The following is a 23,612-nucleotide window of genomic DNA, read 5'->3' on the forward strand; positions in this document are numbered from 1 at the left end:
GAGGCGCTCTTGCCACGTATGCCTCTAGATGTCAGCGCACAGCACCCCTGGTGTCTTGAGAGGAAACATCCCCCAGACCAAAAGATGAACACTAGCCTATAAAAGTGTACACCGACTGCTCTATTTCTTCCAAAACTAGAGGTGCCATTGAGATGGCTCTTCCCGGGACCATGTTCTGTGAACCCCAGCCTTGCCCTCACGCTCCTCCCTCTGCCTGGACCCTTTTCTTCCTGTGAGGACAGGAGCCGCGCTCTCGCACCCTGTCTCTCTCAACTGAGAATCATATTCAGGTAAATTACATTCATATTGTTTTTTGAATGTGTTAGAGTTTGTATGTTTCTTGTGCATAACTTTAAAAAAACAAGTAGAATATTTTCTAGTGTTCCCTTTCAAAAATACTTCGATCCATTTTCACTACTGAGGGCCTATGTTAGTTTCTGGAGGACGGGGAAGGCCTGTACTCTTGACAGAAAGAAACTGCTCAGAAATCTACAAACTGCTCTCTTTTAAATACTGTTAAAAGAGTTCTCTGGAAAAGTTATTAAAGAGACAAATAATTCACGTGAGGAAAAGAGTTCCTAAAAAAGCAAAATAGCTAAGTGCATTATAAGTTAACATTTAAAAAGCTTCTTAAATAATGAGTCACAAAAGTGCTATTATATCCAAGAATAACAAATGTAACTATATTAAAATTACTTCTGTCTGATTTGTCCCAGGAACACGAGTGATTCAAAATGAGAAAAATCAATCACTGTCATGTATCACATTAATAACATGAAGGAAAAGAATCCACACGATCATCTCAAATGATGCAGAAAAAGCATCTGACAAATCCAACACCCTTTCATGATAAAACCACTCAGAAAACTAGGAACAGAATAGAAGGGAACTTCCGCAACATAATAAAAGGCATTAATGAAAAACCTACAGCTCACATCAGACTTGACAGTGAAAGGCTGAAAGCTTTCCACCTAGGAGCAGGAACAAGACACAGATGCCCACATTCAACACTGCTACTCAACACCGTACTGGAAGCTCTGGCCACAGCTATCAGACAAGAAAAACAGGTACCCAAGTTAGAAACGAAGAGGTCAAACTGTGTCCATTCACAGATGATATGATCTTACATGTAGAAAACCCTAGAGAATCCACATACAACACAAAACACTATTAGAGCTAATAAATGAGTTCAGCAAAGGTGCAGGATCAACACACAAAAGTCAGTTTCGTTTCTATTCACCAGCAGTGAACAGTCCAAAAGGAACGACTCCATTTACAATAGAGCCAAAAAATAAAATACCTGGGAATAAATTTAACCAAGGAAACTGAGAGAGAAATGAAACAAGATTCAGGATAGTGGCTCCCTTGGGCGGAAGGAGGCAGGGGGAAGGGACACAAAAGGACCACATGTGTGGACGTAAGTTATTATGATGATGCTAGTTTTCTTGTTGGGTGGTAGGATCACAGATGCCGACGACTACAGATGGATGGACAGAGATGAGGCAGGTAGAGGGACACATAAAAGAGGCCCAGGACCACCCATGGACCAATGATGACAGTGAGTTATTTGTCACAATCACGACTAGGTGATTCTAGGTACCTGAGATCCAAAAGAAAAAAAAAGCAATTTTAACAGCCTAGCAAAAGAAATAAATTGCAGATTAAGAATTTAAAAATACACCAAATTCAGTGCTTTGTGACCACCTAGAGGGGTGGGATAGGGAGGGTGGAAAGGAGACGCAAGAGGGAGGAGATATGGGATGTATGTGTATGTATAGCTGATTCACTTTGTTGTAAGGCGGAAACTAGCACACCATTGTAAAGCGATTATACTACAATAAAGATGTTACAAAAAAAAAAACAATGGTATGTTAGTTTCAGGTGTACGGCAGGGTGATTCAGTTATGCATATACATGTATCTATTCTTTTTCAAATTCTTTAATTGGGAGCTTGGGATTGACATATACACGCTACTGTATTTAAACTAGATAACCAACAAGGACCTACTGTATAGCACAGGGCACTCTGCTCAGTATTCTGTAATAACCTAAAGGGGAAAAGAATTTCAGACTGAAAAAAAAAAAAAATACACTGAATTACATTTATAAAGTAAACAGTACTTTAAGCAGAACACATCAAGTTTTAATCCTTCATGGACAGCCCAAGGAAATGGAAAGGCATCTTTCAGCCTTAAACAGAATGTTAAAAAGTTTGAGCTAGCTCACCTCTTCTTGAATATACTGTAATAAGAAGGGAGATGCTCTTAAATTATCAACAGGAATATTGAAGAAGCCCTGAATTTCCTTCTGGTGTAAATCCATAGTAATAAGATGAGTCAGACCTTTGAAAATAAAGCAGACACAAACACACAAATAGTTTCATAACCAGTTGCACTGTATGAATAAGTACTGCATAAAACAAGACACCATATACAATAAATTACTATTAAAAATTGCTCTCATCAAAAATGCAGCGTATTTCTCAGATTTTTTTTTTTAGTACAATGAGATTATGAGATAAAAGAAAATATAAACATCGGTCTCTGCCCCGGGTCCCAGCACGGAGCTCCTAAGACCCTTGCCGCCCCCGCAGTGCTGAGCGCACCAGCAGCATCTCCTATTCTAACATCTGGTCTTTGACCCCGCCTCTGACATAGAGCTCCTGCCGCCTGATGAATTCCTTAGTTACAAGAGCACCGGGAGTATCTTCGGTTCTAATGAGGCGACCCAGGATGGGCTCCTGATGGGGGCCGGTCACCACGATTTTCAGGCTCCCCACCCCCACTCTCCAGAGAGGGGGGACGGGCTGGAAATGGAGCTAATGAATGATCGTGCCCTTGTGAGGACGCCTCCATAAAGTCCCAACAGCGCGGCCTTCGGGGAGCTTCCAGGCGGGTGAACACGGGCACAAGCCCCTCCCCATACCCTGCCCCACGCACCGCTTCCACCCGGATGTCCACCTGGATCCTTTATCATGTCGTTTTACAATAAACCGGTGAACAGTAAGAGACAGTGTTCCCGAGTTCTGTGAGGAGTTCTAGCAAATTAATCGAACCCAAGAGGAGGTTGTGGGAACCTCTGATTTATAGCCAACTGGTCAGCACAGGTGACAACCTGGACTTGCAGTGAGCGTCTGGGGGGGTCAGGGGAGCAGGCACGTGGGACTGAGCCTTAACCCGTGGGACCTGACGCCATCTCCAGGTACACAGTGTCAGAGTGAAACTGTACGACACCCAGCTGGTGCCCTGGAGAACTGCAAGGTGTAGGGAACACGCCTACACATTTGGTGACAGAGGTGAAGTGTTCCCTGCGAGGAGGAAAGGAAACTCAGAGGAGGTGGGGAACTGGGTTTCCCTCCTCAGAAGGGAAAGATTGGGTGGCTTTTCTTATACAGAGACGCATGCTTTTCACATCAATTTAAAGTCTTACAACAGCCAAGATCATAGCAATGAAGAAATGTCTCTGATAATTCTATGAGAGTGGATTTCATCTCCCCGAAGTTTTGTCAATAGGCATGACCAAGCCATATTAAGACAAATATTTGTCTTAATATATTAAGACAAACTGCACAGGCCTGTCTGTAATTCGAAAAAATGAAGAATCTTCATCCCATTGGCTCCTTAAAGGATATTTGAAATGGAAATATATATATATATATATATATATAAACATACATATAATTCAACTGGAAAAATTTTTTAAAGCAAAACTTGCCCAAATGAACAGGAAAGTGAGCCTGGTGGCCCCCCAGGAGCAAGCCTAGGAGGGAAGGGCAGGCCTGCTCCCTCCAGCAGAGTTCTCAACTGGGTATGCTCTTCAGGTTGCTGGGGTTCAGGTTTGTTCATTTTTTGTTTTGGTTTTGCCTTCTTTGAAATGCTACCGTAGAAAATTTATTCTGCAGTAAGTGTCTGTGTTAAAATGTAGTGATATGGGGACTTTTTATTCTTTTCTCTCTGTGCCAACGCTCTGTGATATGTGCCTTCTATAATCATACACACATACACAGGCACACTCGTGCGCGTGGGCGCAGACGCACACACACACACACACACACACACACACACAGAGTAACAACTCTGAAGATTACTTAGAAACAAGGAGGAGACACTTAGGATGTTACCTAAAAATGCACAACACAAAATAATATGTATGGTCTGCAAAGTATGCCAGTGTGTACTGGGAAAGGGAAGAGATGAAAATAAAAATAGTTGCTGTGTTATTAGAGTTGTTGATTCCAAATGCCTTCTTCCCCATTAAAAACAACCTAAATATGATTGTAACCTGTCATTTCAATATTAATTTTTTAAACAAAGAATTTAGGAAAAAATGAGTTGTTCTCACCAGCTTTGTGTTTAGGGAGTTGGGAACAGGAGAGAACGCTGAGCGCTGCTGTGTCATTACAAATTAGCATCTTAAAGCTGTATCACTATTTCTACTCTGTTCAACATTCTAATTTAGTTAAGACAATGCCTTACAATTTCTCAGGTAAAAATAAAACTCCCAGACCCCCAGTAAACCATCAAGTAGCTGCCTTTCTTACCAGCTTTGCACATCATGGAAGCTAGCAGTTTGGAAACGATGGAGCCTCTCTTTCTCATCTTGCACTGTTTGCTGTAAGGAAAGTAGGGGACCACGCCGATGATGCTTTTGGCACAGGAGGTCTTACACGCGTACACCATGATAAGGAGCTCCATGATGGTGGTGTTCACATCCCTGGAACCCAAGGACAGAAACCAGCAAGGAGAAACATCACATACACGATGACCCCTCTCGGCTCCAACTAAGCGTTAGCCATGTGCCACGCCCGCCTCGACCGAGACAGGCTCTAGACACAAAAAAGAAACCACATCCCTCTCTTCTAGGGCCTCCATCAGTCGCCCCCATGCTGCCTCTCAGCCAATGACCCTACTTCCTTTTCCACTGAGAAAAGCACTGTCAGAAAAGAGCCCGGGGCCCCCACCGCCACATGTGCGCGCAGCCCCCAGGTCTGCCTGCCCCGAGCCACCAGCCAGAGACGAACTTTCCACACCAAAGTCACTCTAAAATCAGCCCTCCCGTGACGCAGGGATCCCATCCCCCCCTGCCCACTGAAGCAGGGCTCCGGCAATCCCCCCGGCCACCCCATCAGTGTGTCACTCTCCCCGGATCATACCCATGGGCCATTTCTCCCATTAACAGCAGCTCAGGCCACTTTCCCCACTGCCCCATTTCTTGGCTCCCCTGTGCAGCACATCTCAAGATGGTTGTCCACACTTGCTTCCAACTCATCTCTCTCATCCTCTCCCACACACGCTCCGATCCAGGTCACCGATGACCTCCACGTGGCCAAGGCCAACGCTGGGTTCTCACTCCCCCTCTCTCTGTCCTCGCCCTGACACACTCCATCACTCCCCCACCGCTCCCCTCCCGCCCCGCTTCGTTTCCTCTGCTGGTGCCTCTCCTCCCCGGCTTCCTGCCCTGACACCTGATCATTTGTCCTCTTCTCCTCTCTCCTCCCTCATCCCTCGCTCGGGCTTCTCCTCCAATTTCAGAGCTTTGTAAATGCTGGAGACTCAAATTTATAGCTCCAGCCCAGGCTTCTCAAGTCCAGACTAACAAATTCACCTGCTTCTTGACAATGCCACTAGAAAGTCTGTTAAGACATCTCAAAACGTACCCCAAACTGAAGTGCTCTTTGACCGGCAAAGCCTGCCTCGCCATAAACCTCTGCCATCTCAGTCGATAGCAGCTCTGCTCCTCCAGTTTACTCAGGACGAAACCCCCAGAGGCGCCCTTAACTGCTCTCCTGTCCAGAGTGACAGCAACTCACCACTCCACTGCTGCCCCGGGGCCGAGCCTCGACCCCCCACAGTGACAGTGACAGTGGCAGCCCGCCCCCGCCCCCGGCAGTCCCTCTGCAGCCCACGCTCTGCACAGCGTCCAGCTGGAGCTTCAAGTCAAAGGCAGATCGTGCACTCTGCTCAGGAGCCAGCGACGGTTTCCCGTTCTGCCCACGGCAGACGCCCAAGGCCCTACAATGGCTCCCGAGGCCCCTTCAGGGTCTGCCCCCACCCCCGCTCTGCGCTCCACTCCTCCTCCGTGCCCTCCCCTCACGCCAGGCCTCACGCCCACCTGAGGGCCTTCGCTTCAGGGCTCCCTGCCCCTGCCTGGAGTGCCCTCGTCGCCGGCTGGCACCTTCTTCCAGTTTTTGTCAGATGTCACCTCCCCAGCCTGCCCTCTCTCCATCCTTCACCACCGTCACGTCCGGCTCCTTGCCATGCTGTTTTGGTTTTTACCCACAGCGCTCATCATCTTCTGACAAACTAGATAATCTACTTATTCATTATGTTGCCTGCATGTCCTAGAATATAGGCTCCATGAGGACAAGGATCTGTGATCTATTTTAATCCTTCACGCATCTCACACACCTGTTAACAGTGGCTGGCACGTAACAGACATTCAATAAATGTTTGTGAATGAGCGACTGCGTGAAAGAGTGAGGGAAACACGGAACATTTGCGTGAGTAGGTTCCCTGTTGATACCTGACAACAAGCCTGACATGGAAAGAGTTAAAGGAGCCTTTCAGAAAGCATTCTGTGTGAGGGGTAAGAGCAGGGGGACCAACAGCGGGTGTGAAGTTACACCACGTTCCCAAACTATATTCCCAGGAACACCATCTTCCTGTGAGCTGGTACAAGGCTTTCCGTCACTAAATTCAAGTAATAACTTGTCTGAATTACAGGAAAAGTTAAGTTAATGGACAGAATTTTCTTAATTTAAAAATTTTCTTATACTTTTAGTGCCTACCACCAGTCTACACTAAGGCAAGGTACAAGGTGTATCTGACAACACCAAATCTCAGTGTTAACTGTTTCTTGAAGACCACAATATCTAAGCTTTCTGCAACCCGGACAAGAGAAGCCTACGGCACATTCTGGAGCACTCCAAAATGAGGCACGTAGAGAAAATTAAGGGAATGGTTTTGGCTAGAGGAATAAGAAACTGACAAGAGGCGGGGCAGAATGAAAAGAGTATTGAAATGCCCAAAAATACATGTAAAGGAATGAGTGAATGAAGGAATGGAAAGAAATGAAAGGTATAAAAGTACTGCAAACACCCGGGAGCCAGAAGGAAGTCAGCTGTTCTGTGCTCTGCACTTTCCCCTCCTTGATGAGGGCGTGGGCAGGGAGAGCGCTCTACCAGCCTGGCGTCCGGCCCGGGAAAGAGAGCGGCAGCAGGGGCAGCACCAGCTCTCGTCCCCACAGCCCAGCCCTGCCGAGGGTCCTAAGCGGAGGCAAGACATGAAGCCAGGGCCCCGCCGCAAAGGCCCCGCCGCAAAGGCCCCGCACACTTGCGCTCCAGGACGATGGGAGGCAGTGACAGGTCCCCTTCGGCTCCTCCTCCAAGAAGAGTCAGATGGCTTCGAGATTTCATCCCCGTGAACCAAAGACCAGGACAGAGATGTTCAAAATTTAGGTGAAAGTACATGTGTTCCAAGTCTAAATTCTCCCCAAATTTGGCTCTTCTTCCCTTTCTTTGGTATTTATTTTACATATAACCACAAATTTAGCTTGCAGCAATTTCTGGAATCTCTAGGCTAAAAAATGTTGTACTACACAAACCGATTTCTAGACATTATTAAAAATTGTACTGAGTTAAAAATTTCATCTATAGAGGCCTTCAGGGACACCTGTGGACAGAGTGGCATTTGATCAAAGAGCGGTGCAGACACCCTCACTGCACTGAATCTTCTATCTCCAGCGTACACATTTGTGACCTCAACAATTTCCAGAACACACGGCTATCAAACGTCACAGGAGACAGGAATGCACATGCCTTCAACACACCGTCTATCTTCTCAGCTCCTTTAATTTATGCAACAGGACAGTACGTTTAAATTATCTGCAGGAAAAGCTTTAAGAACCCCAAGTAAGCAAATACCTCTCCTCCTGCCTGTTTTCTTTTTTGGAACTAGAAGAGCTTCCCTACAAATTTTATGAAATTCTGGCTACTGAGAGCAAATGTAATGGGCTCTCTTATCGTTAAGCGCCTCCACCTCAAAACCTGGTTATTCCCACCCTTGAGAACACTGAAAGAACACAAAAAAGTCAGCAGCTATGTCAGAAAAATTAGCAGAGTAAGATCATGCCAATTTTAAAACAATCGTAACTCTCCCTGTCTAGGCAACTCTTATTATTCTAAACATTCATGCCCAAACAGAGGCCCAGAAAGCAACATTTCTGTTGGATAAGTTACTCACTTTGAAACAGTTTGGATGATGAAAACATCTTTCCCCCTCACAGACTCTTGAATTTGTACTCTTGTTTCTGGCAGGAAAAGGGGAAAAGAGAAGAAGGGTGAACAAGGCACATAACTTTAAAAAATACACACAAAAAACCCTGCAGCATTCCCCAATGTTGTAAAATATGGAAACTGGAACTGTTTCAAAACTCACTAGGTTTTCAGTTCTATGAAGGATAACAAGCATAGTTCAATTAATCACACCTTTTAAACATGTTAAGTTATACGACATGCTTAAGAAGGAATCACACTTGTCACTTAAAACAAGTAAATCTCCCCTCCTCACTTCCTGTACATAAACAGCGAGTGCTGGGCTGCTCTGAGCCCCGTGTATCCTTATAGGAAATGACAGACTCCTTCATTCAACCAGCAACAATTAAGAACCTGTTAGGCACAAATGTTAGAATAACACTGTGAAAGTAAAGATAAATAAGGCCCAGTATCCCTACTCTCAAAAAACTTGTGATCAGCCACAGGGAAACAATTAGGCAAATTCAGAGTGGGAAATTCCACAAGACAAACTCTTCAAAAAGTCAGTGCTGTGGGAAAAAAAAAGAGAAGGTGAAGGGACTGCCCTAGTCTAGAAGAGAATAAAGAGATATAAAAAACACATCACTTGAACCAAGAATCCTGGTTTAAAAAACAAACAAAAGGGACTTCCCTGGTGGCTCAGTGGTTAAGAATCCGCCTGCCAATGCAGGGGACATGGGTTCGAGCCCTGGTCCGGGAAGATCCCACATGCCGTGGAGCAACTAAGCCCGTGAGCCACAACTACTGAGCCTGCGCTCTAGAACCCGCAAGCCACAACTACTGAGCCCACGTGCCTAGAGTCTGTGCTCTGCAACAAGAGGAGCCACCGCAATGAGAAGCCCACCCACTGCAATAAGAAGCCCACGCACCGCAACAAAGACCCAACGCAGCCAAAAATAAAAAAATAAATAAATAAATTTATAAAAACAAAAACCAGCTGGGACAATTAGGAAAATTAGAACGTACATTAGCTATTAGATGATAGAGAATTATCATTAATCTCTTTAATGTGACAATGGTAGCGTATCTACATGGGAGAAAGTCCTCCTTAAGAGACACATGGTCAAGTATTCAGGGGTTAAGTGTCAATGTCTGCAACTCAGTTCCAAATGGTCCCACAAACACACATTCATACAGCAAAGTGTTACCTGCTGAATCCGGGTGGTACTCATTCATATGGGTATTCATGGCACTACTCTTTCACATTTGTTATAGGTTTGAACATTTTCATTAGAAATGTTGGAAAAAATAGAGTACATGTTTACAAAAAAGTGTGGTACCATGGAAAGAAAACGAGCTTGAGAGACAGGGAGGTTGAGCTTTGAATCCCGACTCTGTTCCCTCTGGGGCCTCGTTCCTACCGTCACCCCTGAACTCTGGTCCTCAGTACCTGGTAACGGTAAGGATTCTACAGACGTTAGTTCCCTCCTTCCTTCCCCTCGTGCATGAACCCGGGGGGCGGGCGGGCTCCTCCTGAGTCTCCCGCCACCAGCCTCCCTCAGCCCCGCTTCTACACTAGACAAAGGGCTGCATCCGATTCCCTTTAGCAGCAAAATCTTCTCCCAACTCCCTGCCTATTTCCCTCCATTATACTTGTTTCCCACTGAAGCCACATGGGGGATCTTGGGAGATAGGGAAGAGGAGGCAGTAATGGAGAAATAAATAGGGGAAGAGCAAATTTGTGCCTTTTCATCCAAGTGTCTTGTAAGGTCTCTAATATTTAAGTATTTGACAAAATCCTGCAGTGGAAAAGGAGAGGGAACCAGTATTTACTGAGTGCCTACTATGTGCCAAAAACTGTGTTAGGCACACAAATTATCCCACTTAATCCTCAGAACAGCCCAAATTATTTGCAGTTTAGACAGCTAAAATAACTTGCCAAGGAGAAGTTGTCTGACTCTCACACCTATGCAGGTCATCTGTCACTCCTGCTAGAATAATTTCAAACATCCGCCATTTCTACACAAAGTACAAAAGCTAAATAACACGTGATTTTCACAACCTGAGGTGTTTATGCAACATCATAAATCAGTTAGCAAAAAGCACTTCCTGACATGACATCATGGAGTCTAGCCCAAGGCAGTGCAGGCTGGGGTAAAGAACACCCACCACCCGATACCGTGGCTACACAGTGCACACGCACCCCGCCTAAGGGGACAGATTCAACCAAGCGCTGAGCTAATGCTTCCTTCAGCTGGACAGCTTGTTCACGCACCCACGCAGTTGTTATCGGATGACGTCTAAGGACTAGACTTTAAGCCCCCAGATGTGACTGCCCCAGAATTCTCTATCGACCTGGTGTTAGTGGGAGCGGGGACACCGCGCTCGCCCACCTTGCCTGCCTGTCTTCCTGCTGGCAGAACTAACTGGACACTGAGGCTGACCATTTCAGCTATGGCGGATGAGGGACTGGGCCAGCACGGCGTGTACCACAAAAAGGCCACCGTCACGAAAACACAGGATCACTCACCTCTGTCAGGCTCCTGGTAAACTTGCACTTTGCCCATCTCCACCCCCAGCCGCCTAGGGAAGAGAAAGAGGGAAAACGCTGAAAAAGTTATAGAACAGATGCAACATCTTTACTATTAAGGCTGATTTAGAAATTGATAAAAATAAAACAAATTTTTAAAAATAGAGGTATTCCTATTACGAGATTTAAAGTGGACGTAGAATTGTTCGGTCACCTAACCCATCACATCCCCACCCTATGCCAACCCAAGGCGGCCCTGTCCTGGGCTCCCTGCCCTCCAGCCACATTCCTGCTGTTTCCTCTGCCTGGAGGGCTCTGCCCCAGACCTTCACTTGGTGCCTATTCAGGTTTCTCAATTCACATTCCATCCCCAGGGTTTAAAGGCACGTGAGCACTAAGGCAGAACAACCTGCCCTTGTCTCTCGGTTCTCCCCGCAGCGTTTACCGCCATCTGAAGTGATCGTTTGTTTGTTTTGCTAACTTGCTTCTTGCCTGGCCCCTCTACTAAAGAAGGGTTCTGACTGGCTTGTTCACTGTTACTCCCCAGTATCTAGATCAAGGTCTGGTACACAGCAGGGGCTCAATATTTATTTAATAAATAACTAAAATTATACTGAACCGTAATCTATAAACTATCTTCATATAGCATATACCCTTCATTGTTCTTTATACTCAAATAATTCTATACATATGTAGCACCTAACACAATCTCTGGCACTCAGGAGTCACTCAATAAATGTCTGCTGAATGAATGTGTAGGAGTGACAACAGTTTACAAGAAGGTGAGCCTTTAATACACAGATGATAAGCAGATTAACTATAAAATATCTGCTTTCAAATTTAACAATCAGTGCCAATCCATTTATCAAATGTAAAACACCACATCATGAGTACAGATTTTAATACTATGATTATACTCACTCAGCGATTTTCTTTGAAAGCTCCATACATGATGAATTAGAATTTGCCGAAAACAACACCAGACCCCCTTTGGTTATGTTCATCTTGGCTTCTGATTCAGGTGGTGCCACACAAAACATCAAAACCTTCTTGGTTTTCCAATTCTCAGAGCCTGGAAAGATATAAAATATATTAAGAACTGTCATATGATATGAAATACACCTGAAAATTTTTTAATAGCAAATGACTTAAACTGAAGGACATTAGTTTTTACCATGATGGAGTCTTTTATATTAAACATGTTTATAGACAAATAGAAAGTCTATTTGAGTTTTAGGGTTCCAAATTTATGGAAAGATGCTATCATATGACTCAATTATTTTCATGACCACTGGGAATAAATGATAAACTTACAAGAAAGGTGGAGCTGAAGAGCTCAGTGTTTTACTGTTTGCTGCTTAAAGTCAATTACGACAACCTCCTTTTAGTCTCTGACAACAAAATTCCTCCTGGATTGACACACAGAAAAATGGCAAAGCCATTAGCAAGGACAAGGACTGACTGATCCTTAAACAATGAATAAAAAACCCGTCCATGCCCAGCTTTCCCTGTAATGCCTGTTCACCATGAAACCTCCCCCTGGCCTTGCAGCTGCCCCAGGTCCTGTCTAAGCCTGACCTTGTCATCTGCATTTTTCCTCAACTGGAACACAAGGTTGACCAGGTGACCATAACCTGGAAGGAAAGTGACTCAGCCACGCAACTGACCAGCAGCAGGGCACAGACAGAAAGAGCCTGGCCTAGAGGTCATCAGAACCCTCCATGCTCTCTTCCTCCTCCCACTCTCTGGGCCGAGTGTCCTTATGGAGAAAGGCAGGCATGGCTTAGACGCAGGAGCAACAATCCGCTAGGCCTTCGGGGACGGAGGCGCCTTCCCAGCAAGCCCACTGCATTTCCCCAGTCATATGTTTACGTGGGTGGCTCTGGGAAGGCTGGTGGACGGGAGCAAAAGGCTGAAGCCAATTATCTTATTTGTTATTCTGAACTTTTAATTACACAAGTAATAAACAAATACATTCTCCTTGTAAAAAAAAACTGAAACATCAGAGCTTAGGCTAACGTCACTAGCTCCGATCCCAGGCTCCTTCCCACCCAGGTCCTTGGACCTGACAGTTCTTATTATTAGTTTGAAAGAGACACCATCAGGCTGTTACACGTTCACACGTGTGATCCCCATAAAAAATACACATAAAAATTCATTTCTAACATAAAAAGGGATCATCGTACAAATCTACCTATAATCTGCTTTTTTAAAGAGCAATGTATTTTAAGATCCCAGGTAGAAAGTATAGACCCATCATGTCCTTTTTAACTGGTGCCAGTGTTCCCTGGTGCAGGCACGCCACACTTAGCAGGTCACCAACCCCAAGAGGCCTCCTTATGCATGTGTGTGTCTCTCTCTGCAGTAACTGCCAGTGGGGGCCAGTGGGTCATAGGGTGGGTCACTCATGGTCTCCCACGCAGGCGAGGAGAGCACATTTCCTCTTCAGAGGCATCCCTCAATGGGAAACACAGGCCATCCCAATGCACTTGACCTAAAGCCTATGAATCACAAACAAATGTATGAACAGCTGGCCAAAGTCCTAAGGAGACCAAGAAGGACCACTGGTGTGTACCGTGGAAAGTGGCTTTGGAGCAGGGATCGGCAAAGTACAGCCCACGGGCCAAAACAGGTTATTTCCGTAAATAAAACTGTATTGGAACACAGCCATGCTCACTGTCTACAAGTTGTCTGTGGATGCAGTGGTAGAGTTGAGTATGGGCTGCAAAGCCTAAAGTATTACCTGGCCCTCTACAGAAAAAGTGTGCCGAGCCTGCTTTACAGCATAGTGTGGGGCAGGGTGACTGATGCAAATGAAAGAAATAATATTTAACCATCAACACTCAGAATCGGAGGAGATCCTAGGTGTCTTCTAACACCACCTCTCAACTCTTCTATGCCTGTGTTTAGGAACAGAGTCTGGAAAAGGAAACCACAACAAAAATAAAACTCATTCTCCTGTAGTTATGAATACAGGCTTTGGAGTCAAACCCAGGTTTGCATCTTAGCTCCTAGTTCCCCTTAACTCACTGTGAGGCCTCGCATAAATTAGTCACTCTCAGCTTCCACCCCCTCATCCATGCAACTGCGAATACTGACTGTACAGGGTCACTGTAAGATTAGTTCCTGTACAGCACTTAACACAGTGCCCCACATACAGGATACGCTTGGTAAATGGAAGCTCTGATGAGTCAACTTGTTAATATTTCGGTTATCTACCGAACGAGTACATAATATGCATGGGATGGCCACCTTTTTACATCCCCTAACCTTCAAATAAGAAGCTTCTTAAAGGACAGCAGTGTTCTTGAGAGGACGTGGAACACTGAGAATCAAACTATCTGAGGGGAAGGAAGAGATCTTGGAAGTAACTCAGTCCATCTCTAGGACTCCTACCAAGGAGCCACTCCAGATACCTGAACAGCCCCGGGCCTGATGCCCACATCCTGAGGGTCCAGCCATTCCAAATTCTTCCTTAGAACACGCAGATCCCTCTCCCAGCAGCCTCCCCCTCCTGGGCCTTGTCCTTTCTTTGAAGATTTACGGGAAACCCCAAATTCCTTCTCCCCAGGGCAGTCCTCGACCTATCTCAAGATGGCTCTCTTGCCTCTGTGTATTCTCTTTTCCTGGAACCTTTCATTAATGGTCATGGTTTAAATGTCCTTCATCACTGACTATGGTCTCTAGGGTTTCAGTCTCCAGATACCAGGTTTCAGTAATGGAAACCTAACCTAAGACCTCAAAATGGCACAGGCTGGGAGTCCCTTTGGGAACAGTTATCAGTATAGACATGTTCTGTGACTACCCATCTCACAAGTCGGTCAAACAATAAAACTAGTTGCTAGTTTTAGTTCTCAGGCCATTGCTAGTTTTAGTTCTCCTTTTCCTATTGGAAGTTCAAGTTGTGCTCTTTACCAAGCTTTAAGAGTTTTAAAGATTATCCTCGTAAACAAGATAATAACCAGGATGGGAATGGAAGAAGGCTCATTAGTACAAGACTATAGTGCTAAATGGAGGGTAAAGAGAACATCCCCATTTCCCCCCCATAAACTACAGGTGCTTTTACATTTATCCTAAATTCACTCTAGCATGTGTGAGAATTATATACAACACATGAAAACACAGCCTTTTCAGAGAATCTCAGAACCTTACGAAAAGCAAATCATATTCCTCTTTGCTTCAGACTGGGCAATCTGTTGAGTCTCATGAAGGAAACCACTCTGAAAGAGCACTCGCTTTGCAAGTGCTGGCAGTCATTTCAAAACGACTCACGCACATCTCAGATGAGGAAGGCTGGCATCAAAGTGTGCTGCTTTCCATCTAGTGCGTCTGCTGTGTGAATACCTCCCATCTAAAGATGGCTGGAGTCACAGTGTGAAGACCTGATTTGCCTCCCCTGCTTACCAGCTACGAGTCCTTGGCCTTCCCCTTCTCGACAGCAGAGATAGATGCTTGGTTAAAAACAGCTTCCCTCACCAGAATTTAAGGTCCAAGACAGCAGAGATTTTTTCCACTATTATGTTCTCTGCTGTACACCCAGGGCCTAGAATAGTACCTGGCAGAGGGAGAGGCTTAACAAATGTTTGTCAAATAACAAATGTTTGTTGAATAAAGCCTGACCTCGTTGAGTTGCAATGATTAACACATGGAGTTGAAAGACGTCTGCAAACTAAAAGGTGTCAGAAAATATAAAGAACTATTATTTTTATTAGTGATGTACCTCACTCAAAGAAAATTTGCTTTTTGGGGGTCAGTATTGAAGAGAATTAGAAGGGTGAAGCCTATATGTAATTAATCGTCCAGGCCTCTCTCTGTGACCCCAGGCACCTGGCTGTCTCTTCATCAGAACGTTCTCTTTCGGCTAAATACCATTTTCTGAGGGCTGTGAATTCTTATGACAACTCAATAAAGTAGGTACTACAAGTCCCCTTTGAGACACGAGATAAGTGACGCTTGAAGATGAAGACACCTCCTCAAGGCTGCCCACCCGGAAGCAGCAGACACCAGCTCGGCTTCAGCCTGTCTCCCAACACCACGGAGAGTGACCCGACACCCCGCATGTCAGGGGGCGAGGCAGACAAACACCCAGATTTAGAAATATGTGCGTAGTAAACACGCCTTGTTTGGAAAACAATTTATATCACGTGTCAAAGAAAGAACACATAACTCTGATCCAGTATTTCCCCTTTGGAGAATTTATCCTACGGAAAGAAAGAAAAAGCTCAATGACGGTCACTGGCATGGTTTTTCTAAGAGGAGGAACACTGAACATATGCAAAAGTTACATAATGGGGTAATTAAGTAAAACTCTGAATATACATTCAATACAATAAAAACGGTAAATATCCGGGACTGTACGAAAGTGCTTACGTTAAGTAAGAGCAGAACTGCATCTCCTCGAACCCAGACTGGGTAATAATGGTACAGACGAGGTCGGGATAGGAATACGGACAAGAAGGGTAGGACTTCGTGGGGTTCAATAATGTGGGTGAAATCACATATTTGTGCATGGAACAGTTTTAAACATTATAAATCACATTTTCTCACCCCCCAAATCCCCATCCCGAATTTCCCATTCCTTGCAAAAGCTAAACACCCAAACCGCGTCAATATTAATAAAAGGGGGGGAAAATCGGTATCATCACTGTGCAGTATCTGCTGGAAACCATTTAAAAGCAGAAGAAAGCCTTAGAGCTACATCCCTGTCCTCACTCAAGCTCCGCGGGGCAACAGAAAGGCCCGCGCCGCAAGGCCAGCCCAGCATCGCCAGGGCTGTCAGTCTGCGCGTGAGGCTGGGCTTCCGCCCGCAGCCGCAGGTCCCGGCCCGCGGACCCCGGCGAACCGGACCGGGCTGAGGGCTGCGCGCGGCCGGGACCCCGCCGAGCCCCCCGCCCCTGCACCTGTGCCCCGCAGGGCCGGCCCGCCGGCCGCGCCACCACCTTCGCCGGCTCCCGCCCGCCTACCTGGCCCCGACCCCAGCCCCGGCCCCGCCGCAGCCTCCGCTGCCGAATGAGGAAAGCGCCGGTGCCCTGACGGCCTCTCCAACAGCAAAATGGCGACTCCGGCCCGAGAACTGCGTGCGCAGCGACTGCGAGGCCTGGGGGCGGGGCCGTTCAAGGGGGCAGGGCCACGTGGGGCGGGGCCTCGGGTGGGACCATCCGTGTGAGGGGCGGGGCAGGGAAGGGGCCCACAGAGGGGAGGGGCGGGGCCTTCGAGTCTAGCTGGAATACTGCAGCCGGGCGAGGGGCGGGGCCATGGGCGGGGCGAGTCCATGGTGGGGCGGGGGCTGACTGGAGGGGTGGGGCCAGGCTGGGCGAGGGGCGGGGAGAGGGGCGGGGAGGGGTGGGGCTGAGCTTCGAGAACCCGAGTGCGGACTTTTTTTTTTTTTTAAACAAATTTATTTATTTATTTTTGGCTGCGTTGGGTCTTCGTTGCTGCGCGCGGACCTTCTCTAGTTGCGGTGAGTGGGGGCTACTCTTCCTTGTGGTGCGCGGGCTTCTCATTGCGGTGGCTTCTCTGTTGTGGAGCATGGGCTCTAGGCGCACAGGCTTCAGTAGTTGTGGCACCTGGGCTCAGTAGTTGTGGCTCTCCGGCTCTAGAGCGCAGGCTCAGTGGTTGCGGCGCACGGGCTTAGTTGCTCCGTGGCATGTGGGATCTTCCCAGACCAGGGCTCGAACCCGTGTCCCCTGCATTGGCAGGCGGATTCTTAACCACTGTGCCACCACGGAAGCCCGCGACTGCGGACTTTGATGTCTGGAATTACAAAAGTCTGGGTTCAAGTCTTTACTGGCCTGTAACTTTGGGCAATGTCACTTAACCTCCCTGAGCCTCAATTTCCTCAGCTGAAAAATGGAGATGATAGTAGCACCCATCTAAGGGGTTGTTGTGAGGATTCAGTAAAATAACACCTGCGGAGCTTCCAAAACAGTTCCTGGTGCATAGTAAACCCTCAGTTGTTATTATTACTATTATTTGCTTTGTTGCCCATTCTTCTTTTATCACAAAGTAAGGAATTGGTGCTTGCCTGAATTCCTTATATTTAAGTATGTTTAATATATATATAAAACATAATAATAGCAAACACGTATGGAGCACTTACCATGTGTCAGGCCAAGTGCTTAACATATATTAACTGTAACTTATTTAATCCTCACAGAACTATGAGGTAGGTGTTATTATTATCTCCATTTTAATAGTTGTGGGAACTGACACCCTGACGTTAAATATCAATAACTTGCCTAAGGACAAGCAAACATGGACAAGAACTTCAATCCAGGCGGTCTGGCACCACGGTCTGCACTACGCTAGAGCACATCGCATTTCCAGTTCTGCTTTGGATTTTTCACTAGAGTGAGGCTTGAAATCGTTCGTGAGAGGTGGCACGGCCAGCTAGAAGCGGCCGGACTCAAATGGAGTCATTTAAGACATTTCCTTTGCCTGACAGCTTCACGGGGTCATACCTCTGTGAAGAACAAGGCCCGTGAGCCCACAGGCAGATTCGGGTACAAAACTGAATGCCCTTACTTTGGTAAGTGGACTTTGGTTTCACCCACTGCTTCTGCACAGACCCAACCCTCACGCACCCCACCTCCTGGCTTCAACCTGCGTTGGCTCCACCCAGCACTCCATGTTGCACGTGACTGGATCTGACCAATCAGGGCCACTCATCCCTCTCAGCTCCCTGATTCGCTCCAAGGACAGGCCACTGAGCCAGTGGGAGCCCAGAAGACGCAATCTCGCGCCTCAGTGGGCTACGGAGTCAGTAAATTCCTTCCCTCCACCCTCTGAAGTCAGGGGCCTGCGTGTTGTCCCCTTGCTTACATCTCATTGTTCTTTCCCACCAGCCTGTTCCTCCATCCCTGAGCTATAGGGCACGTACACATGCTGTTCCTGCCTCCAGGAATGCTCTTCCTCCTGCTGCCCTCTCCCCTCATTAACTCCTACTTAAACACCTAAACACAATTGTCATTTTTAAGCCTTCTCTAAACCACTCCCCTTCTCAAAAAAAAAAAAAAAAAAGTACTTTTCCTTCGTTAGGCTTATCATGATCGCTAATTATGTATTTATGTGGATGGTCATTTTGTAAATATCCCCACCCCAGCCCCTATAGACTATAAGCCCCTACGGGCAGGTCCTTTGTCTCTTTTGATGATCCCTGTTTGCAGGTACCCAGCACAGTACCTGGCACAAGTGTGGTACTCAAGAAATGTCGGTACCATGGGTGATCTCAGAATTACCCTCCCCCCCATGGAAAGGAGGAGGGCAGTAGCACAGAATTGTATAGTATTTGCACCACGCAGGGACAATATTCCTGATAATTTAAAAATCGTCTCTGCTGAGCCAGTATGAGCTAGCTCGCACATACCATGCTCCCAGCATTTGGTAATGAAATTGTTAGTTTCTCAATCAATCAGTTTCTCCTCGTTGCAGGCACTTAGCTTACAGTTTCCCTTGCTCTATTACACCAGATACCACTTCTCCATCCACTTCCAATTCTCCAAAGACTCTTCTGAAATCCTCCATAGGCTGATGTCTCATCTCCCTTCCTCTTTATCCTTGGGGTTTAGGCCATGGGAGTGAGCCATGGTGGACATCCAGCCCAGATGACCCACCAGTGGCTGCAGCCCCAGTCACTACCTGACTGCAACTCTATGAGAGACCCCAAATGAGAGCCACCCAGCTGAGCCCAATCAAACCACAGAAAATTGAGAGATAATAAATATTTGTATTAAGGTGCTGAGTTTGGAGATATCTTGATACACATCTATAGGTAATGAGCAAGAAAGGGGCAAAACCAGAATCTAAAGACTGGGGTCAGTTTCACTCTAATGCGGTTTTGGTTAGCCTATTGCTAAGCTTGATAATCGCTTGCCCACTTGGAGGTTTGCAGAGTCTGCATATTATGGAAGTGCTCAGTTTGCCTGTACCACATCATGGACCATATTCAAGGGCCAAACTGCTGCACATAGAATATGAATCAAGACACCTGATCCTAAGACATTTCCCTTCAACATTTTTTTAAAGGAAGGAAAAGCATCTTTGCTATAGTTTTATAAAGGTTTTTAGTGGAGTGGTAAGCCAGAAACCCCCAGTCTGCGTCCAGCCTCCTCTTTGCAGAAATGACCTCAGCCAGAGAGGTGAAGGCACCTCTCTGAGCTTCAGTTTCCCCATCTGAAAAATGGGCACTAAGATCAGCAGCCGCGTGGAGATTCTGGGTGGGAATGACTTTTCTGTGGAATCAGTGAGTTTTGCAGCTGCCTCTCCGCCTTCGTGTCTCTGGCCATCAGGAATGAATAAACAAGGCTTTGGTTTTCCTGCAAGCAGAGGAGGATGGCAGCTTGTCTGGCCATCGGAGGGTGCAGAGGCCAGGGGCCTGGTCACTAGACAGGGAAATTGGGAAGTTTCCCACATTGTGTTCTTTCCCTCATCCTCCAGATTTTCTCCTTTTTTAACCCACCCCCCATGAGAAAAGCTTCATTATCTTTCATGATGAGTAATATTTACATGTTATAAAAAATTCAAACAAACATGAAGAAAAAATTTAAAAGATATTTGCCATTATCTCACCATGGAGAGATAAGCACTTGACTTTTTTTTAACCTCCCTATTCCACTTAACAATTTATTATTTTTTAATTAATTTATTAATTTATTTACTTTTGGTTGCGTTGGGTCTTCGTTGCTGCACGCAGGCTTTCTCTAGTTGAGGCGAGCGGGGGGCTACTCTTCCTTGCTGTGCTCGGGCTTCTCATTGCGGTGGCTTCTGTTGCGGAGCACGGGCTCTAGGCACGTGGGCTTCAGTAGGTGTGCACGCGGGCTCAGTCACTGTGGTTCACGGGCTCTAGAGCACAGGCTCAGTAGTTGTGGCTCGCGGGCTCTAGAGCACAGGCTCAGTAGTTGTGGCTCGCGGGCTCTAGAGCGCAGGCTCAGTAGTTGTGGCGCACAGGGCTTAGCTGCTCCGAAGCATATGGGATCTTCCTGGAACAGGGCTCGAACCCATTTCCCGTGCATTGGCAGGCAGATTCTTAACCACTGCGCCAGCAGGGAAGCCCCTCCACTTAACAATTTATTGTGGACACGGTTCATGTTAATGAATTAGGTCAATGTCATCGTCGCATGTGCCATGGAGTAAAGAGCAGAGACTTAGGAACCAGACGGCCTGTATCCAAATTCCTTTTCCTCTACTCACTGGGTGTGTGACCTTCTTTACCCCTCTGCACTGGCTTCCTCACCTATGAGATGGGAATGACCACAGCTTCCACCTTACAGGGTTGTGGTGATATCCAAATGAGCTGTCACCTGGCACACAGGTGCTAACCTCTCACTGCAGCCACACTTACTGTGAGCCGTTGTGATATGGAGGGACCGTGACGTTTTTAAACCATCTCCAATTCTGGGCACTTTTTACTAATATACACACCTGTCTTTGCACCTTTGCTCAAGTATTTTCTCTCAAAGACAAATACCATATGATATCACTTACATGTGGAATCTAAAATACGGCACAAATGAACCTATCTATGAAATAGACTCACAGAGATAGAGAACAAACTTGCGGTTGCCAAGGGGGAGAGGGGGTGGGGGAGGGATGGGGTGGGAGTTTGGGATTAGCAAAGGCAAACTATCATATATAGGATGGATAAACAACAAGGTCCTACTGTATAGCACAGGGAACTGTATTCAATATCCTGGGATAAACCATAATGGAAAAGAATATGAAAAAGAATGTATATGTATATATATATATATATATATATATATATATATATATATATATATATATATAACTGAGTCACTTTGTTGTACGACAGAAATTAACACAATATTGTAAATCAACTATACTTTGGTAAAAATATACATTAAAAAAATTTTTTTAAGTATTTTCTCTCATTAAATTTCTAGAAGTGAACTTGCTTGGTCAAAGGATATGCCCTTTTACAATTTTGTTCCCCAGAAATTTTGTACCAATTTACATTCTTGCCAGAAAGGTGAAGAGTGCCCTTTTCCCCTCATCCCCGCCGACACCAGGCACTAGCCACTCTTTCACTTGGCCGAGTGGATGGTCAATGTTTCCTGGGCATTTACAATTATTTCTCCACGTCCAGCTGCCTGTAGCTGCCCTGGCCACCTTGCTAGCTGAACTTCATCTCCATTCACTCCCTCAGCAAATATTGAGAACTTAGTGCATGCCTGGCCCAGTTAGAGCCGGGCTACAGCAGGGACAACAGGGCACCCACCTCGGGAGGCGATCCACCACATGGTTATAGCCAAGCGTCTGCTTCAGTGCCCAAGAAACTGTGCCGTATAGGTGAGATCTCTATACATAAATATAGAATATACATTTTGTAAATATATGAATGATATTACTATTATCACTATATATGACTCATTATCATTACACAGATCATGATAATATTGCATAGTATCATGATCGTTTTCAGCCATAGGACCTTAGAAGTCACTTCTCCTCTCCAGCCTTCCATTTTCTCATCTGTAAACAGGCACAGTTGAGAGGAGGGGGTGGGACAGTGTGTGTTCGGAGCCTGGCAGTGAGGCCGTAGCGGCCTCCTCCTGCTGGCCGTGCCCAGCCCAGGCCTGGGACACGAGCCTCTTGCTGGTCTCCCGCTCTCTGCAGCTGTTCCCCGCAGCACGTGGCTGGCACTGAGCTGAGCCACACCCTCCCCCACCTGCCCTGCCACTGCACCAGCTGGAGACCCCCTTTGCCACCATCCTGCTGGCGACTTCTCCTCCCCCTTCACTAGAAGCCCCTCCAAAGGAAACGGAGGGAGGGGGGGCCCACCTGGTGGTGCTACACCTGCCTTGGTGCCCTCACTCCCTGGTGCCTCCCTCCCAGGAGTGAAGCTGACCACCTCCTTCACTTCTTCCTGGGCTCTTGCCACTCATTCATATTCTGTATTTGGCGGAGGTGGCAGCAAACAGAAAGAAGTTTTTCCCCATTCGCATCCCATCATAAGTGTTTATATTAGTCAGGACTCTTGCAATGAAACCCGATTCACACCAGCTACAAATAAAGGAGCAGGGACTCATCGGTTTATGTAACTCAAAAGGCCAGGGTGAAGGTTCAGGTATGGCTGGATCCTGGACTCCACAACCCCAGGGTTTTGTCTTTCTCCATCGTGAAGCTCTGTCTTCTCTCTTCACTTCCACGGCTTTATTCTGAGACAGGCTCCACCCATGTGATGGGCCCTCACTTGCAGGCTCATCTGGAACTGGATGCTTTTGGCCTCAGTGGGGGAGAAGTCCGGGCTGGTCCAGGGTCCTTTCCAATCTATGATGAAGGACTCCAATGTCACACATACACACAGACGTCACACACGCTCAAAGGTCCCCCACGTGGATGGCACACCCAATCACAAGTCGCACACTCACCCTTACACAGATGTGACTCAGTATTCACATGGATGTCTCACACACCCTGGAATCTTTCCCATTTAGATAGTATATTACAGTTGTATAAATGCCCACCCATGGAGGGCTAACTCATTTAGATTTCATTTATGTGCCACTTTTTCACAAACCTCTTACTTAAAGCAGGGTGCAATAAGTCTGATGTGTGTCAGAATGAAATAAAATAGTGCAGAGTCTTTGTAAGGATTAAATACATTCAATTAAAAAACAAACAAAACCCTGCCTACATCAAAAGGCACAGACTGAGAGGAAGTATTTACAATATGTATATCTGACAAAGGACTTACATCTGGATTATATAAGCACCCTTAAAAATCAATACTAAGGTTCACTTCACACCTGCTAGGTTGGCCTTAATGAAAGTATTTAAAAAAAAACAGAAAGGACTTCCCTGGTGGCGCAG

The 23,612-nt window shown here is 46.3% G+C and overlaps 1 protein-coding gene and 1 long non-coding RNA gene across 16 annotated transcripts in view; one reads left to right on the plus strand and one right to left on the minus strand.

Moving 5' to 3' along the window:
- Positions 1 to 16,871, minus strand: part of PRPSAP2 (phosphoribosyl pyrophosphate synthetase associated protein 2) — a 35,220-nt gene extending 18,349 nt beyond the window's left edge. For 5 of the 15 annotated variants that reach the window (XR_005017665.1, XR_005017664.1, XM_036835389.1 and 2 more), the window contains exons 1-6: positions 12,096 to 12,190; positions 11,703 to 11,853; positions 10,782 to 10,834; positions 8,241 to 8,307; positions 4,541 to 4,713; positions 2,227 to 2,342 (exon numbers count right to left, since the gene is read on the minus strand). Coding sequence is in view for 13 of the 15 variants with exons in the window: in XM_036835389.1 (XP_036691284.1) it covers positions 2,227 to 2,342; positions 4,541 to 4,713; positions 8,241 to 8,307; positions 10,782 to 10,834; positions 11,703 to 11,821 (528 nt within the window). In the remaining 2 variants the exon portion in view is untranslated. Of the gene's footprint in view, positions 1 to 2,226; positions 2,343 to 4,540; positions 4,714 to 8,240; positions 8,308 to 10,781; positions 10,835 to 11,702; positions 11,854 to 12,095; positions 12,191 to 12,359; positions 13,497 to 13,524; positions 13,531 to 15,948; positions 15,959 to 16,151; positions 16,667 to 16,744 lie in introns of those variants that run through there. The other 10 variants (XM_036835386.1, XM_036835394.1, XM_036835391.1 and 7 more) reach the window with 8 other exon arrangements.
- A 344-nt stretch (positions 16,872 to 17,215) lies between these two features.
- Positions 17,216 to 19,553, plus strand: LOC118886139. Its single transcript, XR_005017666.1, has 3 exons — positions 17,216 to 17,241; positions 18,226 to 18,309; positions 19,349 to 19,553. It is a non-coding gene; the product is annotated as an uncharacterized LOC118886139 (long non-coding RNA).
- The last annotated feature ends 4,059 nt before the right edge of the window (positions 19,554 to 23,612 follow it).

The sequence above is a fragment of the Balaenoptera musculus genome, chromosome 20, assembly GCF_009873245.2.
Source record: "Balaenoptera musculus isolate JJ_BM4_2016_0621 chromosome 20, mBalMus1.pri.v3, whole genome shotgun sequence".
NCBI lineage: Eukaryota > Metazoa > Chordata > Mammalia > Artiodactyla > Balaenopteridae > Balaenoptera > Balaenoptera musculus.